This window comes from Pimephales promelas, chromosome 15, assembly GCF_988280905.1.
Source record: "Pimephales promelas chromosome 15, fPimPro1.hap1.1, whole genome shotgun sequence".
NCBI classification, from domain to species: Eukaryota; Metazoa; Chordata; class Actinopteri; order Cypriniformes; family Leuciscidae; genus Pimephales; species Pimephales promelas.
In genome coordinates this window covers 4,740,878-4,759,877 of record NC_142783.1, presented here as the reverse complement: position 1 = coordinate 4,759,877, position 19,000 = coordinate 4,740,878, and the positions used below count along the sequence as shown (strand labels likewise).

The window sequence follows — 19,000 nt, the reverse complement described above, 5'->3', positions numbered from 1 at the left end:
GACCATCCGGGTATCTTTGAAACACTCATTTCAACATACTACGATTTGGGACGTACTAATTCTATTTTCGAATACTATTTAGGATGGATAGTATGCGAATTGGGACGCAGTATATGTCTCCCGGCTGGCCTGGGAACGCCTTGGTGTCCCCCCAGAAGAGCTGGAGGAAGTGCCTAGGGAAAGGGAAGTCTGGGCATCTCTGCTTAGACTGCTGCCCCCGCGACCCGGCCCCGGATGAAGCGGAAGAAGATGGATGGATGGATGGATGGATGGAATACTTTGTAACATAACCTTTGTTGGCAAAGATAGAGGTCAAACGTTACCTGTAAGTCTTCACCAGGTTTGCACACTGTAGCTGGTGTTTTGACCCATTCCTCCATGCAGATCTCCTCTAGACAGACTCCACAAATTTTCTATGGGGTTCAGGTCTGGCTAGGCCACTCCAGGACCTTGAAATGCTTTTTACGAAGCCACTCCTTCGTTACCCGGGCAGTGTGTTTGGGATCATTGTCATGCTGGAAGATCCAGCCACGTTTCATCTTCAAGGCTCTCACTGATGGAAGAAGGTTTTGGCTTAAAATCTCACGATACATGACCCGGTTCATTCTTCCCTCAACACGGATCAGTTTTCCTGTCCCCTTTGCAGAAAAACAGCCCCAAAGCATGATGGTTCCTCCCCCATGCTTCAAAGTAGGTATGGTGTTCTTGGGTTGCAACTTGCAACTCCTCATTCTTCTTCCTCCAAACACGACGAGTTGAGTTTTTACCAAAAAGTTGTATTTTGGTTTCATCTGACCACATTATATTCTCCCAATCCTCTTCAAGATCATCCATATGCTCTCTGGGAAACTTCAGACGGGCCTGGACATGTACTGGCTTAAGCAGGGGAACACACCTGGCACTGCAGGATTAGAGTCCCTCTCGGTGTAGTGTGTTACTGATGGTAGCCTTTGTTGCTTTGGTCCCAGCTCTCTGCAGGTCATTCATCAGGTCCCTCCGTGTAGTTCTGGGATTTTTGCTTACCGTTCTCATGATCATTTTGACCCCACGGGATGAGATCTTGCGTGGAGCCCCAGATCGAGGGAGATTATCAGTGGTCTTGTATGTCTTCCTTTTTTTTTTACAATTGCTCCTACAGTTAATTTTTTCACACCAAGCTGCTTGCCTATTGTAGATTCAGTCTTACCAGCCTGGTGCAGGTCTTCAATTTTCTTCCTGGTGTCCTTCGACAGCTCTTTGGTCTTGGCCATGGTTGAGTTTGGAGTGTGACTGTTTGAGGCGGTGGACAGGTGTCTTTTATACAGATAACAGGTTCAAACAGGTGCCAATAATACAGGTAATGAGTGGAGAACAGAAGAGCTTCTTAAGGAAAAAGTTACAGGTCTGTGAGAGCCAGAAATCTTGCTGGTTTGTGGGTAACCAAATACTTATTTTCCACCATAATTTACAAATTAATTCTTTAAAAATCCTACAAGGTGATTGCCTTGATTTTTTTTTCTCATATTGTCTCTAATAATTGAAGTGTACCTATGATGAACATTACAGACCTCTCTCATTATTCTAAGTAGGAGAACTTGCACAATCAGTGGCTGACTAAATACTTTTTGGCCCCACTGTAACTTCAGATTTAAATGTTCATTCCTCCTGTTCTTTGTGAATAGCATATATTGTGTTTTAGAGACGGAAAACTTTAGAGCCCAATCCAATGACCATTCTTCCACTTCTTTAATTGACTCCTGTTTACCTTTAACCACACTTTTAATATTACGGCCTCGCTTCCATAATGCTCCATCATCTGCATAAAGAGCCAATCCTATTCCTGGTTTATTCACTTTATCAAAATTATCATTTATCATTAAATTAAACAATAATGGGCTAATTGCACTACCCTGTGGAGTTCCATTTAGAATGTTACAAGGAGCTGATAATTCTTCCCCAATTTTCACATGAAAAGTGCGTTCAAATAAAAAATCTAAAACCCAATTTTAAAATTGGGTTGCCAACTATTCCAATTTTATTCCGTTTAATTAGCAAACCTTCCCTCCACAAAGTGTTATAAGCCTTTTCTATATCAAAGAAGGCTACATTCATATTTGATAGAAAAAAAGAAATAAATCACATGAACTAAATTAAGCCAAATTGGAGAAAAACAACAATCTTACATCAATAATAACAATCGCAATGTTCATACCCTTGGCATGGATATCTTCTGGCTCTTTGCCCTGCAGTAAAAAGCATATGTTAGATTTCTTCTAAGCATGCACAATAATTATTTAAGACCAAAAAAAGAAAAAGAAAAAGAAAAAGAAAATATTAATAGAGAAGTAATGACACCCCTGGTAAACATGTTCAAAACTGGCAGTAAAAAAATAAATCTGCATCACTTATCCTTTTGAACTTTCGTTCAAAAAATTGCCAAAAATCTAACCTTTCATTAAAAATAAAAGAATTGACAGTGTGTGGGGTTTAAATCACATTATGAAACAAAAAAAATTCTCCAAAACAAGTTGCATAGCTTTTGGGACCCAGAGAACACAGAGTAAACATAAAAGTAAGAGTAGATTTTTTTAAAATTATTTTTTATTACTTATAAAATAACTATAATTAATTGTAATTACATACAATTCACTTTGTGGTGCGTCATTTTTATGCCATTTCTGTTTAGACCAAAAAAAAAAAAAAAAAAGAAGGAAAAAAGAAGAGATTTCAGCCCAGGGACGTTGGAACTATTTTGTGAGAGGGGAGGGCGGGATTCCGAGGGGGGGCGGGGGGGATGGGGGTCTGTCGGAATTACGCACCGTTTCAAAATATTGGTATTAAATCCATTTTCTGAGAATTTATCAGTCAACTTGTTGATTAAAACCATTGATTAAAATGAAATACAATTTATAAAAACGAAATTCTTTTAAAAAACATAATAAGTCAGAATTACTGTGGGCTATGTCTGACCCATTCCAAATGTTTTCCGAATATGGTGACTCTACTGATGGACCGCTCCTTGATCCATCAGTGCTTGAGTCACCATATATCGGAAAATAAAACGTTTTAAACATCAATAAAACATACTGTTAAGCAGAGCATCAATTTAGTTCGTTTAAATAAGAGATCTAGCGCTAAAATGCTTTGTTTTTGAAATCAGGAGGAACGCTTGTTGCCGCTGCTGTCAGTTGTAGGCTATGCACAGTGTTCTCTGTGGCGCGCAGTCTTCACTCGGACGCGCACTTTAATCGCCTTTACGTCGGAGACTCTATTCATTCCGGTAAAATCACAAAATAAACGTGTCCTATGCTTGATATTGACTGTAACCACAGATGGACATATTCTGTTTTGATGAGAGAGAAAAAAAACAGTATCTAGCTAGGGCGGATTAGAACCTGTAACCTCTGGCCAAAAGATCTACCACTAGACCATTGAAACGGTCAAATTAACACTGGCGGATCGATGTATTTATTTATGGGTTGAGTAGAAAGGCTGCACAGTTTGAAAAGTTTGTACCCAGCACTTCCGAATACAAGGTCTCTCTGCCCAGCAAATTTCAAACTGACGCCCGTGCTTAGGTGAATTTAGGGGGGCGGCCCCTGTTCCAACGTCTATGTTTCAGCCAATAATTTTCAGGTTTAATGATATAGTTAATAAATTTGCAAATGTTACGATAAAAAAAAAATGAATCAAATTCAGGGATTTTTTTTTTTTTAATTTATGAACATATACCTGATTGTTGTTGTTTTTCTGCATTTCTTTCCAGTCTTTTTTCATTTTGGTATTTTTTATTTTCTTTCCGCAAGTGTTCAAGTAAAAATATTTTTCAATCATTTTCTTGTTCTCCAACATATAAAACACAAATATTGCAGCATTTCACAGCAACACTAGTTTATTAGTTAACTAACTACACTTTTACTTTGTGAATCTAGCGCTGATGAAAGCAGACTGTGTTGTCGCCTCTCGTCGAAGTAAAAAGCTGCCCTTGAACACACCGAGAGAACTGCAGGCGACCGTCAGCTATAATGCGTTCTGCGCCTGCGTTTAATGAGCCAACTGTCTATTTCTGCAGATATTTTAGTCAATATTCGTCATTCAAAAAGGAAAACCGACGCTGCCGGCTGCAGATATACACACACCGTAAACAAAGCAGCGCGTGCTTACCGTTTTGAATATCAGTCCTGCTAAACACTTTCTTTATTCCACTCCACTCATGTTAATATTGAAATATTCGCCAAGGAACACTCAGGTAAGAAGACGTAACATAAGAACAGCCTTCTGTATTTACCGTTTTGACTTCTTTGCTCGCTGTTTTGCTTTTATTCTCGTGCCTGACTATTTCAATAAGCTGAAAAGCCAATCAGAGTTCTCTCTTTCCCCAACGGTGTGGGCGAAATAAAGCAGACGAGAACTATTTTTAGTTGGCCGACGCACAAAATCTGCCAAACGGCCGACCGTCAGCTTGGTGTGTTCCGGGCTTAAGCTTTTTCTCCAGTAGGAATTCTTTGGTGCCGTTTCAGATCATCAGATGTAGTAAAGCTCTTCCCACAGTCAAAGCACATAAAATCTCTCACTTCATTGTGTGTTTTCTGGTGCCGTTTAAAACTGTCCTGCCTTGAAAAACTCTTTCCACAGAGAGAACACACATAAGGCTTCTCACCTGAATGAACTTTTAGGTGTGATTTTAGACCTGATGATAAAACAAAATCTTTACCACACTGATCACAGTTAAATGGCTTTTCTCCAGAGTGACGGAGCAGATGAACACTGAGATTTGATGTTCGAGAAAAACTCTTTCCACACTGAGAGCATATATACGGTTTCTCTCCAGTGTGAATTCTCATGTGTGCGTCAAGGGTTCCTTTCTCTGTGAAACTCTTTCCACACTGAGTGCAGTCGTAAGGCTTCTCTCCAGTATGAACTCGCTCGTGTGATTTCAGAGTTCCAGACCGAGTGAAACTCTTGTCACAATATGAGCACTTGTAAGGTTTTTCTCCAGTATGAATTCTTTGATGCAGTTTCAGATCACGAGATGTAATAAAACTCCTCCCACAGTCACAGCAAATATAATCTCTCACTTCATTGTGTATTTTCTGGTGCTTTTTAAAATTGTTCAGCCTTGAAAAACTCTTTCCACAGAGAGAACACACATAAGGCTTCTCATCTGAATGAACTTTTAGGTGGTGTTTTAGATCTGATGATGAAACAAAATCTTTACCACACTGATCACAGTTAAATGGCTGGGAGTGAATGAGCAGATGAACACTGAGAGTTGATGATTGAGAAAAACTCTTTCCACACTGAGTGCATGTATACGGTTTCTCTCCAGTGTGAATTCTCATGTGTGTGTTAAGGTGTCCTTTGTGTGTGAAACTCTTTCCACACTGAGTGCAGGTGTGCGTCTTCTTGGCTTTTGTTCTTTGAATTGTAAAGTTACGATGTTCCTCCTTCACTTCATTCAGTTCTTGTCTTTGCTCTTTCACTCTCACCTGGTCTAAAATACACAGAAATACAGTTAGAATCAGTTCAAGTGAACCCTTATTTAATAGCAGAAAACAACAAAGATCTTTCACTTTCTGTTCTGTCATTCATGGTTAATATAGTAAAAATATGTTAGCAAACTGCTACAAGGTTATGATCATTTAGATGTATTTCTCTAACATTTATCATCCATATACTGCTTATTAATTCACATCTACCAAACTATCAACAATGAAGGATCAAGAATGGACACCAACCTATTTGTTCCTCAGTATCTTCATGTTTTATTCTGGATGGTTCTGGATCACTCATGTCTTCAATCTCCTCTTTAATAAACTCCATCTTTAACAGTCACACAGATTTCAGCTGCTACTCCTGGAGTTTGTCCTTCTCTTGTAGGATGATGGGAATAATCCCAGTATTTATTGGTGAATTGTTGTGGGAGGGGCTTCACTGCAGGTGTGAACTGTGATCACTGTGTTTTTATCCAATCTGCATTTAAAAAGTACAGGAACATCATGTTAAACTGAGCAGCTGAAAAACCTATTTGTCTCCAAAAGTTCCCTGTTTTCAGCTCATTCATTATGTAGACGGTGGGCCGAACGCTGCTATCTACTTTAGTTTTTGAAATGATAATAAATGAAATGACGGAGTACTATACCTCTAACCAATCAAAAAACGAATTCTATCGTCACGTGACTAACGTCTGACAATAGTATTTCTTCAAAATATATTACCACAACTGTAACTTAGCACATGCGTTCTCATAGCTAGCCTGCCACAGCCATAGCCATGAGTTCATGACATAAAATCTTCTCTGACGAAATCTACACAATCAAACATTTTCCAGCAGGAATCCTAATCCGAATTTGAGAAACATTAACAGTGGCATCCAAGATTCCAGCTGTAACGTAAATGGCTCCGGTAAGTGCTGCTGTTAACCTGTCTTATGACGTTAGCTTTGTGCACACAGAGCTAACGTGTTAGCATGTAAAAGTTAGCTAGATGTAATTTTAGCAGTGCATGTTAACGTAAACAGTTATTCTATTAGGCTGTAGTACCGTTAATTAGGATATGAAAGACGATTGCTAGACATATTAAAGTGGAAGTACTAGAAAGTACTAGACATATTAAATCATATTGGTATACATCTAGTTTTTTTTTTTTTAGTTTAGTTAGTTTTATTTCAGGAATACACTGCCTCTCGGCCCACAGTTCCAAAGTCACAATAGCATGACAGATGCTCTTTTTTTCAATCCATGATAAATATACTATGCCAATCTCCATGCATGCTTTGACTCACAAACCTGTGACACATCAACACCACCATCACTCACAAGTGTGAGATCACTCAAATATTTCTAACGCAAACTTTGGCAGCGACTGATGATGTTTCACAAGTCCACAAGAACACAAGTAGCCAACAGACAAGTACGCATATTGAGAAACGGCTAATGACCCAACATGACATCATGACTTTTGCGTAAACATATACGCCACTTTCGCGCCAGGTGGCGTGTTATCTCTACGCATTTTGAGCTATCCGCGTGTATCCGCGTGTATGCGTATATGTCTACGCCATTAACGTCCGCGTCATTCCGCGTGTCCGAACACGCAGTCAAATCCCCAGTCATAAATGCCATTTACCTCAGTGACGGTTAAGTATAGGGATGGGGTTGAGGTAAGTCATATCTTTTTCTTTCCTAGGATGGTAAGGGAACAGTCATAATTAAATGCCATTAACCCCAGTGATGGTTAGGTTTAGGGACGGGGTTGAGGTAAGTCATATATTTATATAACGTTAAGTCAAAGGCGTTCATAAACACGCTGAAAGGCGATTATGCGTGTTGATAGCACGCCAAAAATGGAAATACGAATTGGCGTGTCATACACACGCTACTTCATGAGATCAGTCTGAATGACCTGTCATTCAGTAGCACAAACACACGGAAATGGACGGAACATCCTCGGCCACCGTACGTTCGTTACTAGGTAACCAACAACATCGCGCGAACACGTGTCATGATGGAGAAGAAGGTAAGTTGGAAGAAGCTCGTCTAACATTTTTAGGCTAGAACATTTAATATGTAGCCCATCGTACATTATTATTGATGCAGTCAAAAACTCTACAACTACTTTGCAGCCAGGCTCAGTTTGGCTATCTTACGTTATCTGAAACTAAGAGAAATGTTAGTGGGTATGGAAAGGAATGAAGATTTACTCATTTTATTTTTAATTATATTATACTGTAATATTAATAGTCTTTCTAGTTACATTAAGGATGTATTACAGCAGATTGCTCTGGGTAATATTTAATCATTGTCATAATGTTGCATTTGTATTTTTCAAAGATGTCAGGAAAAAAGCAGAAAGATATTTTGCCATTTTGGGCACCAAAGGGTAAGCCCCCTAAAAAGGTTGCCAGATTAGAGGAGGAGACAGTGGAAGAGATGGTGGCAGAGACGGTGGAGAAGACACCAAGTGAGACAGTAGGAGAGACAGTGGAAGAGAGCACACAGGAGACAGTGGAAGAGGAGAGCACACAGAAGACAGAGGAAGAGAAGAGCACACAGGAGACAGTGGAAGAATCAGTGGACAGGGCAGGAAAGAGAAAAGCTTGTGGAGCAGCCACTTATAGGTGTACATTCAAAAATGAGTGGACAACCAAATGGCCATTTATCACCAAAGGCACTAGCAGCTCCTATTACTGGTGCTCTGTTTGCACACAGGAGAATTCATGTGCCCATCAAGGTGTGACTGATGTCAACAGGCATGTTAAAAGCAAAGGGCATCAGTCCAAAGAACAGGCACTTCAGTCAGCAAGTGGGATTGCAAAGTTTTATGCTCCAGTTTCTGTTGGTGGCATAACAGAACAAGAGAGCAAGGTACATTGTACATATGAAAACCAAAAGACAGGCAGTAATATTAGATGAATTTTGTTAACATTGTAGGATGTATTAACAATTATAAAAACACTTATGTTGCATGGTATGCTTGATTTAGTGCTTTATATAACCCTTCTGCTTTCTGTTGCAGACAAGGAGAGCTGAGGTAAAGGTGGCTGTTGCAATGGTCCAACACAATGTGCCATTTGCAGTAGCAGACCATTTCAGCCCATTGTTAAAGGAGTGCTTTAAAGATTCGACCACAGCACAGGATTTTAAGTGTGCGGGCACTAAAACAGCGTGCATTATCAATGGAGCAGTGGCACCATATTTTAGAAATGAATTGGTGATGAAAATGAGGGAAAATCCTTTTACATTGATCACAGATGGGTCAAATGATACAGGTATAATGTTGACAGCTACTGTAAACAGTACATTTGTTTGTTTTAAATATATTCTGGAACCCATTCCTAGAACACACACATACACACACTTAATTTCGTACAGATGTGTGACTTTAATTATGAGCTCTTTGTTGTAGCATTTGATTGTTGAATCTAAGGCGACATGTATAATTTGTGATATTTTGCATTGTTCCTAATAAATGTGGCCTCTATACCTTGCCCTTTATCTAACTGTGGAATCTGTTAAGATATTGTTGTTTAAGTTAATCAAATTTTAATAGATTCCCTGCCAGATTTTTGTAACGTTCAGTTGTCCTGCCATTGGCAATTTGATGGGCATCTGAGTGGCTCTTGAGTATTATTCTGACAAATGAAACAGTTCCCAGTCAGTTATTTGTGTTGGGGGATCAGTATATCTAGGATTAAATAATTTGAAGGTTTTAGTCATTGCATTGGATCAAAGTAGTTCTTGTGTAGTGGCCTAATAGTGGTAATCATGCTAATCGTGCTAATTTACATTTTTCTTGCAAGGAAAACTCGGTCTACAATGTGATTTGTAGGCCTACCTACTAAACCACTTGCAAATAATCCAGCAGGACTCAACAGTTCTTAGAGTTACAATGAAATAAATGGGATGAATTGCAGCTAGTTTAGACAACCAGCCTAAATGAAATTCTGTGGAAATGTACACCTACTTTATTTCACAGAATCCTAACTCTAAATTCATGCAGACTAATATCTATTTCATGTTATATTTGCCTGTCTGAGTTATGTTTGCTTACTTGCAGTATTAGCCTACACTATTTTTACTGAGTAACAGTGAGAAACACATTAAACTGACTTTGCCTTTATCTCACTTGTAGTCAAGAGTAAAACAACCCACCAGTTCCCTAGATTTTAAAGAGAATAATATATAACTGTGGCCACCACAAGATGAAACCTACTGACGGAATAAAAAGGAGTCCCTGACAAACTACCAAGTAAAAATGATAGTATATGCTCACAATTTAATATTAAATATTTAAATGTACATTTAAAAAGTACATAATTTCTGATAGATATCATAACATCTTTTCCTTTTTGTTTAAAAATGAACTAGATTTTTTTAATGATCAAATGTGCAACTTTTTTAATTGTTAATTTCTGTCGTCTATCCATTATGACATTATGAAATCCATATTTGGCGGCCATTTTTTTTTTTTAAACATATCTTATATTTGAAAGTTTAAAGACCTTCTATGTGAAAGTGTGGTCATATTTACATGTATTTATGTTGAATTGTGTTATTGCATTTTAGGTTTCTGGCAGCTTTAAATTCATTTTCGCATTAAGAAATCCATATTTGGCGTCCATTTTGAAAAATGCCCGACATGGCCCCCAGGGGCCAAATTTTGAGCGCCTACGGTCCTAAATCTGATCAGACCCCCTTTGTGAGCCTTCGTACCAAATTTCATGCTTTTATCGCAAAGTGATCAATTCTGAGGAAAATCTGCGCTTAGCCGCCCCACTATATTGGCCTATGCTCACAATAAAAACAACATTGTGCTTTTGCACTGTATTCCATCTTTTGGACATTCATCATATCGCATTAGTTTTCATTTCTTGTCCTCAAAACACAGCACTAATCTTTTTAAGTTAACGTTTCACATTGATTAAAAAAGATAATTAAATGTGTTGGTAGTATTATTTTATACGGAAATCAATTATTTATAATTCTGATAGGAATAAAGTTAGGGTTAATTAAAATTAAGGAAAACAAATATATTTATCTGAAATATAGCAAATTAATTTTAAATTCATTCAGGTACAATTACCAAACACATCTCAAGGTCTTTTTTTCTTTTTATTAATTTAATATACTAATTATATAAAACTATTATCAGTGCACTATAAATAAACTGGTAAATAAACCAGCAAATAATCTATGGTTTTAGTAGTAAAACTTATTAAAATACAAGGCTTAAGACATTTATAAAAATGTCTTCTATGTTTCTGTTTTGCTTTTCACTCTGTTTTACCGAAATCGTACCGAACCGTGATGTCTGAACCGAACTGTGACTTCTGTGTACAGTTCCACCCCTAGTATTGTCTTCATACCATGAATTACATTAAGCTATGGTAAAAGTGTTATCACCAGACCTGGGGCCTCATATATAAAACTTTGCATAGATCTCATCCTTAAAGTGTGAGTACGCACATAAGGCAGAATTTGCATACGCACAAAAGTTTTCAGATTTATAAAACCGTATGTAGGCCTGAACCTGCGCAAAATTCACTTTATAAATCCCAGTCAGCGGAAGAATGTGCGCACATGCGTCTCCTCCCCGAAATAACCATATATGGAGATTACAACACCTAGTTTTACTATGCATATCCTCATCTGCATATCATTTGCAAATGATTATTCATCCACGTGATACCATGTTTAACGGTACAAGACGTTAGTAAAATGTGAAATGCGGACGTGCCGTCACATTATTACAAACAATATTTTTTTAGTAGCCTATATCCTTGCCTTGTTTTTGAATAAATTAATCAAATAGTGTTAAATACATTTCAGAGAAAGCTTTTCTCAATCTTTTCCACTGGCCAAATAGTATTTTTAATTGATTTATATTTTAATGGAAACAGCTAGACCTTGTTGTGCATTATTTGCACGAAACAATTTTCTCAGACAATCTGCTATTAGCTATCAGTTAAAACATTAAAACACAGCATGCCAGAGGAAAAGTGTTCAAAAGCATTGCATCCACAACAAATAGGTCTATTATCATTATATACACATACATTTATACATTATATACATTTTTTTTGGTAACTTCTCAGTAATGATTTCATGTAGTTTAAGTGTTTAACTCCATTAATGAGAATGGCATATTTAATGTAAATGTTTATATCAGAAGTAAAACATAGTTTAAATAATTATTTTATTTACTGTAAAAAAAACTGTTATTGTGAACATGCACTGTATTTATGATTTGGACTCATAATGAAGATTTACGGTTTTACTTCATCTGACGTTAGATAGGCTATGCGTCAGTTTCACTAAACGGCCCAACGTGCTCATGGCACAGACATTTAAGAAGGGATAGATGTTTGCTTCAAGTGATGATAGGTTTGTGAAATTATTTTAAATTATATTTTTGTAGATGTATAATTTTCTTTAGATTCTCTGTCTAATAGTGACCAAAAAGACCTTTAACTCCAGCTCACAATCGGTGTCGCCAAAACACATACTCTTCTAAAAGAGTGTGTACGCATGGTCAAGAGCATCCTTACTGTGCACACTTCTTTACGCCAAGTTTATTTTTTATAAATCCCGATATGTGCGTGGAAAAATGTGTGTATATTTCTATGCCCATTTTTTGCATACGCAACGTTTATACATCAGGCCCCTGGAGATTGGCTGAATGGTTTCCTAAACGGTAAACAAACAATTGTTTTACTCTAGGGGTAAATTAATTCCCAAAATTAGAGATGCACGGATGGGCTATTCATCTGCAACCGCATCACAAAACTTATAATCCGTCCGCAATCCATCCGCACCAACGTTTTTGACCAATTTTCAAAACCGCGCCCGCCCGCCATCCGCTGATTGGTTGATACAAGGCGCTGCTGATGACAGCCGCGAGACTAGAAAGCTCTCAGAATATCAGCAGTGAACTCCGTCTCCGATTGGCACGCAAGGACAAAAATAAATAAATTAAACGCACTTCGGCAAACCTGGCTGTGGCGAGGGGGGCGTGATTTTGCGAAGTCTGTAGCGGGAGAGAAAGGACGGAGCCGCGTGGTGAGTAAGTAGGACAGAAACAGAAACACCTGTGTCTGATTGCAGTAATTTGTGTGGAGAGACCGCATATATAACCGGCGGGAAAGAGAAAGCGAGAAAGAGAGAGTTGGACTGGGACTTCACACGTGGCTACTGCAACCGAGACTGAAAAGCAAGTGTTGGTTCGCGTGTTTTGTTTATGGTGGCGAAAACGCTACTGTGCGCCTCGTTTCTTTTTGTTTTTCTGAAAAAACACGAGTCCCAGTCACGCCGACCCTGTCTTCTTCCTTCCACACACACTGAACCTCTTCACACTGACCTTATCTGATGTACACTGTACAATATTTTCATTTTAGCTTAATAGAAAACGCATTCTGGCACATAATTTGGTTCAACCGCCCGCCACCCGCCCGAATTTAATTAAAATATTTTTTTTAGTCACGTCATCCGCCCGATCCGCGGTTTATCCGCGGAGTCCGCGGCTGTAACCGCCAACCGCACATCTCTTCCCCAAATGGTGGAATATCCCTGTCGTTAGCTAGGCTTATCATTAGTCGGGTGCTCTGCCCTGACTTCTTATGATACAGTGCATGTGTAAGATGCTGATTTTTGTTAAGTCACGCTCAGAAATGTGTCATTTGCATATTAAAAAATCAAGAAGGGGGCACATACGACCACAACCACCAACGTCCCACCGCACCGCGCACACTATCACCTTTTTTAAGCCCCGTTCCCACTACAAGCGACTAAGCGATTTCAATGGGTTGCGGGCGACTTCCGGCGACCGCTAGCGACCAGTGGGGCGTGTCCAGCGGCGCAACAAAGTTGAGACTTTCGGGAGCGACGACCAATAGGAGTGAAGTCAGTGGAGCGCGTCACTCTTCAGTGCTGAGTCTGACCGAGGCAAGTTGAACGAGAAGCTCATTTCAGCAGTCAGAAACTGTCCTATAATTTTTGATATATCTCTGTGTACATACAGTGGTGTTCACCGTACTGACTCCGTGACTGAATGGTTTCGGGAACCCAGATAGACTGGTATTTGTCCGTTTGTTGCAATCAAATAGCAAAGAGCACTCACTGTTTCTCGTTCATCTTTAATATTATGCATTTTATGTACAGATTCCATTAGACTATTCCTTACAAAATGTTTGTTTGTAGCAGCAATAAAACGTATTTGTTGTCTAACAGAATAACATCCGTGAATGTCACTCACAAACATTACTAGGCAACCAGTAGTGGGAACGCCCTCCAGCACAGCAACTGGTGACCTGCAGCGACAGCCGCGTGTAGTTTGAACGCAGCTTTACTCTGAAGCCCCGTTCACACCGCCAGCGACACGCAGCGACAAACGACATGATCCCATTCATTTCAACGGAGCGCTGGCGACTTCCGGCGACACGAGCGACAGTGACCGTTGGCGACAGAATGTGGGCGTATCAAGCGACAAAAGTTGAGACTTTATGCAAATGAGAAGCGATTTTCACAAGCGATAACCAATAGGAAAGAAGACTTTCAGTGGAGCTTTATGGTTTCTATGGTATTTGTATGAAAAACAGTAGCCTAACAGTTAAATACATTACTTATATTCCATTAGTCATTTAATACATCGTCTACATTAATAATATTATACAATTCAATATGTATCCACATTTCATGGTGCAGTTAATATTACTAGGCTAACCTTACAGTAAATCCATAGTAGGCTAAATTGATTCAGTATCAATTCAGATTCTGACTGTATCATTGCACGCAGTGTCTCCTTTTTGTCAGCGGTGTTTCAGCTGCCTTTAAACTGGTTTAAACTTGACATTGTGTTCTTCACTGAACTCAAGCGCTTCTCACTGGATCTCGTGAGCGACCGTTTGAAACTATTCGTTTAAAACTAGTAACGTTTGAAACCATAGATATGTATATAAAGGCTAGATGTGTAGAAAATCGGTAGAAAATTGAGTAAGTTATGGTCATTTAAATAGTACATGTACCATTAACACAATGTTACGAGTGAGCGAGCTACCTGTGACAAGATGGCCGCCAGGTGCAGACGTCGACCATCATTGGTCAGCAGCGTGGACGACATATCTAGCCTTTATATACATATCTATGTTTAACTGCTGCTGTTTGGACTTTGAGCCGAGCGGATAAATGCTCCGTGTGGCGCGCACGGTTCAAATGAGTTTCGTTCCGCTTTTGGCGCATAAACATTATCGAACATTTATTGATCTCTTGATATTGGTTTATCGAGAAAAATTATATCGCGATAATTATCGTTATCGTTTTATCATCCAGCCCTACCAGGACGATTTGTTTTATATGATTTGACTGTAACCACATACATGGATAATAAAATGATTCAGGGAAAAGAAACTGTCGACAGTCTCAGTGAGTTTAATTCATACATTTAACGATATAGTTTGAGTGTTTTAATTTTATGAGATGCACGTTTAGCACTGCTGCAGTTCATTTTACAATTTTCCCATCATTACGTTGACTATTAAGCACAAGAAAATTGATTATTTGTCAAATTCAAATGATGGTTTAAAATTGTATGATGGTATGAGTGAGTTTAATTTGTTGATTGATCGATTATTAATCAAGTAAATGATTTAATCTACTGAACACTGCTGTTAGCCAGTTCTGGGTCAGAATGCTCCAAAGCATAACAATCAGTCATATTCTTTGTAATATTCATATTGTTTTCAAGACTCATACAATAATGCCTGTGGAAGAGATGTTAGGTTTTATTAGATTTTTTACAGCTTGTTTGGCTTTTTTGTATTTCACTCTAAGGTCCGAACAGTTATCCGGTATGACATTTTAAAGACTACTGTCTAATAATTCTTACACTTTGTAATACCCTCAATATATGTTCACATCATTTGATAAACAGATTATCAGATTAATATGTGCATTTTATAAAAGATTTTCTTATTTTGACTTCATAAAAGGGGTTTGGACATCAAAATTCCACGTCATTGGGCCATTATGTTGTTTGTTTCACTCTCTCATATGTATGGATTTAATTTTACAACATATCTGCATGCAAAGAACTCAGGATTTCTTCATGTTCATGAATAAAGAGAGACCGTTTAATTGGAGTTGTACATCTCAGCGAGAACAGTATTCAGATTCACGGTCTTTCTCCTGAAGGATGCATGAGAAATTACCGTCCTCCCTAACAGTCACTGCAATCTAAGACACAGGTCACAGATATGGCTAAAAAAAACATACATTAACATCACAATAAAAGCTAAAGCCACCAACTCAATTCACCAAAATGAAATGGAGATAAAAATAAATAAAAATAAAATGTACACACGGTGATACAAGTATCAAACTGTTGGCAGAAAAAAGCATACATAAGCTTAACGGGTTTTATAGCACTTTCATGGTATGCACTTTCACTTGTAATGAGGCTTCAGGGAGAATTCATTTGCAGCTTTATTGTAATCTTGGTCGTAATATCAGGGTCAATCACCAGCAAACACAACAGTAAACAAAGGAACTCGTAATCTGAAAACAGGCATAAAGTCAGGCAGCAAACTTACATAATTTACATAGTCCAGGACAGGCAGCAATGAATCACGAAGAGAATAAACAGTCCAAGAGTAATCGAAGACAAAGCCACAGGAAAAAAACGCTCAGATATGTTCACCAAACGTTCTTCTTCTTCTTCTTGTAAGATTTCGGCAATGTAGACGCTGCTGAGGGTATTACTGCCCTCCACAGGTCAAAGTTTGAACTCTTATACAAAGTGTCATGCAAGAATTGAAGAACTGCCTTGGAATTCAGTTTATGCTCGTCACAGTGTCCAAACAAAGATAAAACAGAAAAAGCCTTAACTTCATGTCCTGACTCTAAAGAGTACATTTCTTTCTACCCTATCCACAAGTTTCCGAGGGGCGCTCCTGTAAAAAATAAAGTGGGTGAAACTCGCGGTGAGGCGGCGGAAGTAGCATTCCAATGGTATTTTGTGTGTTAGTTAGCGAAGAGGCTAGCTGTTTTTCTGAGAATTATTTTAATATTTAAAGACGCAAATCTTTATGAGAGATGTCATTACGGAGCTCAGGGGCAACATGTGCTGTTCGCGGTTGTATAACCGGACTAAACTAATTCAGTGGCTTAAACGTGATTGTTTTGAACATAAGCTGAAAACAAAATCAGAGTGATCCTGCAGAGCCCGTCTCTGATCCTGCCAACGACTGTAGTTTCCATCACCTCCCAAAAGACGACGAATCTTCCTGTGTACATTTGTTTAAATTCTTAATATTCTATAAACTTTTATCAGCATGTGTTTGGCTGTTCGCTACTGATGTTGCACCTAAACTCAGGATCAAAGCCTGAGTTGACAGAATACCAAATGTGCCAGTTAATGTATTCAAGCAGCACATTCATTTATAATTTTGAATAAACTCCAAAGCACAATGACTGTGTGTATTTTTTATTTTAATTGTTTGTCAGCTCGCACAACTGTCTGTCACCATGCCTTGATGAGTATTGATTATTAATAATGTTATTATAATACTGCCAATCAACTACTGCGGAGGGTTAAGGTACTGTTATTTCACCCTTTTTAATTTCGTTGAGGTTGTGTTCCCACATCGTTAGCTAGTTTGGATCGCTATAACTTGAATGACTGTCAACTGTTGAATGAACGAGTGTCAAGCATGTCAAATCGTGCTTTGTTTACTTCAAACCGGAAGTCGCGCCCACTTTTGACGCAAGGCCTCATGGGGCGTAGGAAACTTGTGGATTTCTGCATTCCAGGAAAATATGCCCTACAGTCTCAAGAGACTCAAACTACACAAGCCAGAAACATGCTTCCCTAAAATGTGCAAAGAATACTTTAACCCACAATGCCCCAATCTCAATCTGCACATTTTAACTGCGTCGCTGTGGAACAAAACGTTACATGTCGCATCTTTTCCTAACTTCAGGTTGTATAAAAAAGTAATGTCTACCCCTAATTTCCTTTCCCCACCCTCTCTCCCATTCTTTTATTAATCCCTCTTTAATTTTCTCTCTTAATTCCTCTCTCCCTAATAATACATGGACATCTACTTCTCTTCCTAAGCTCTCCTTTGCAATATTATCCACGCGTTCATTCCCCCTCACCCCAGCGTGCTGATGTTGCAAATAAACCTATTAAAAACCACATTCAAGATGTCATTGACAATGTCAGGAGGAGCTTTAGATTTTTTTCTAGAGCACCTACAGAATCAGAGCAGATAATAACTTCTCTAGGTTTGACATCCTAAATCCACCATAGAGCCCATAAAATTGCCATTAATTCAGCAGTGAGGACAGAGCTTCAAATAACCAATTTCCAACCCTATCTGCTTCACATACTGTACACACCCCAAATCCAGCTCTCCCACTAACTGGATCTCGAGATCCATCTGTAAAAACAATCATTGTGCTCCGACTAATTGAATTAAGAGATTCCTCTATTTTTGGTGCCACTTCCCACTTATCTTTTCCATGTAGAAAACCAAGCTCAATATTCATTTCAGGCAACACCCAATATGGTATTGGTAAACAACTTGTGTGCTCTACAATACCTCCCTGATCCATGCTCATCTTCCCTGCCCACTGATTTACTATGACAAAAAATATATCATATCTATTAGCTCCAGCAACCTCTTGTAACAGACACCTTGCTGGGAAGGGATGATTACACCCACTACGTTTTACCCAGTACTGTAACCCTAATTTAATACGTCTTAACCATAAGGGCATTTCTCCCATTTCAATGAGTAGTGCAGGAACTGGGGAAGTTCTAAAGGCCCCACAGCAAAGCCTCAAAGCCCTTGCCTGCACCACATCTAACCTAGCTAGAACAGTTTTGGAAGCAGATCCATACACAAAGCAAACCATAATCTAGAGCAGATCTAATCATGGCCTGAAAAATTAGCAGCATCGTCTCCCTTTTAGCCCCGCAATCACACCCAGCCAGACTTCTCATTACATTCAAAACTTTTTCACACTTCAGGACAATTTTATCTCCATGCACAGCCCAAGTCATACGCTCTTCAAACGAAACACCTAAAAATGTAAAAACCTTTACCTTCTCCAATGGAGACCCTTTTCCAAATGGCCCCGTCATCTGAAAATAAAGATAACCCAAATCCTCTCTCTACTTTATCAAATATATTGTTGATCATTATATTAAATAACACTGGACTAATTACATTCCCCTGTGGGATTACATTCTCTATGGCCACAGTCTTAGAACTAACACTACCAACCATAACTTGAATTGTTCTTTTCATTAAAATCCTTTATCCAATTAAACATTCATTCGTCCCCTAACTCCCAAGTCAAAAATTTTAATCGTCAATCCCTCCTACCACAAAGAATCATAAGCCCTCTCAATATCCAGAAATACACCCACTGCCATTTCCTTATTGTTAAATGCCCTTTTAATATCTTGATCTAAAACTACAACTGACTCCATTGTAGATATTCCATTCCTAAATCCATTC

The 19,000-nt window shown here is 38.6% G+C and overlaps 1 protein-coding gene across 1 annotated transcript; it reads right to left on the bottom strand.

The window, feature by feature from the left end:
• Positions 1-753: 753 nt before the first annotated feature.
• LOC120466831 (uncharacterized) lies at positions 754-16,205 on the bottom strand. Its single transcript, XM_039655464.2, has 3 exons — positions 16,064-16,205; positions 5,718-5,952; positions 754-5,473 (listed from the first exon to the last, which is right to left on the bottom strand). Exons 2-3 carry the CDS (start codon positions 5,800-5,802, stop codon positions 4,458-4,460), a joined length of 1,101 nt encoding a protein of 366 aa, XP_039511398.2. The 5' UTR covers positions 5,803-5,952; positions 16,064-16,205; the 3' UTR covers positions 754-4,457.
• Between the last annotated feature and the right edge of the window lie 2,795 nt (positions 16,206-19,000).

Excerpts from the sequence above, each read along its gene's own strand:
- LOC120466831 (XM_039655464.2), bottom strand. The coding sequence starts at position 5,802 with ATGGAGTTTATTAAAGAGGAGATTGAAGACATGAGTGATCCAGAACCA. Across the intron at positions 5,474-5,717 it reads AGATACTGAGGAACAAATAG|ACCAGGTGAGAGTGAAAGAG; the intron begins GTTGGTGTCCAT and ends TGTGTATTTTAG.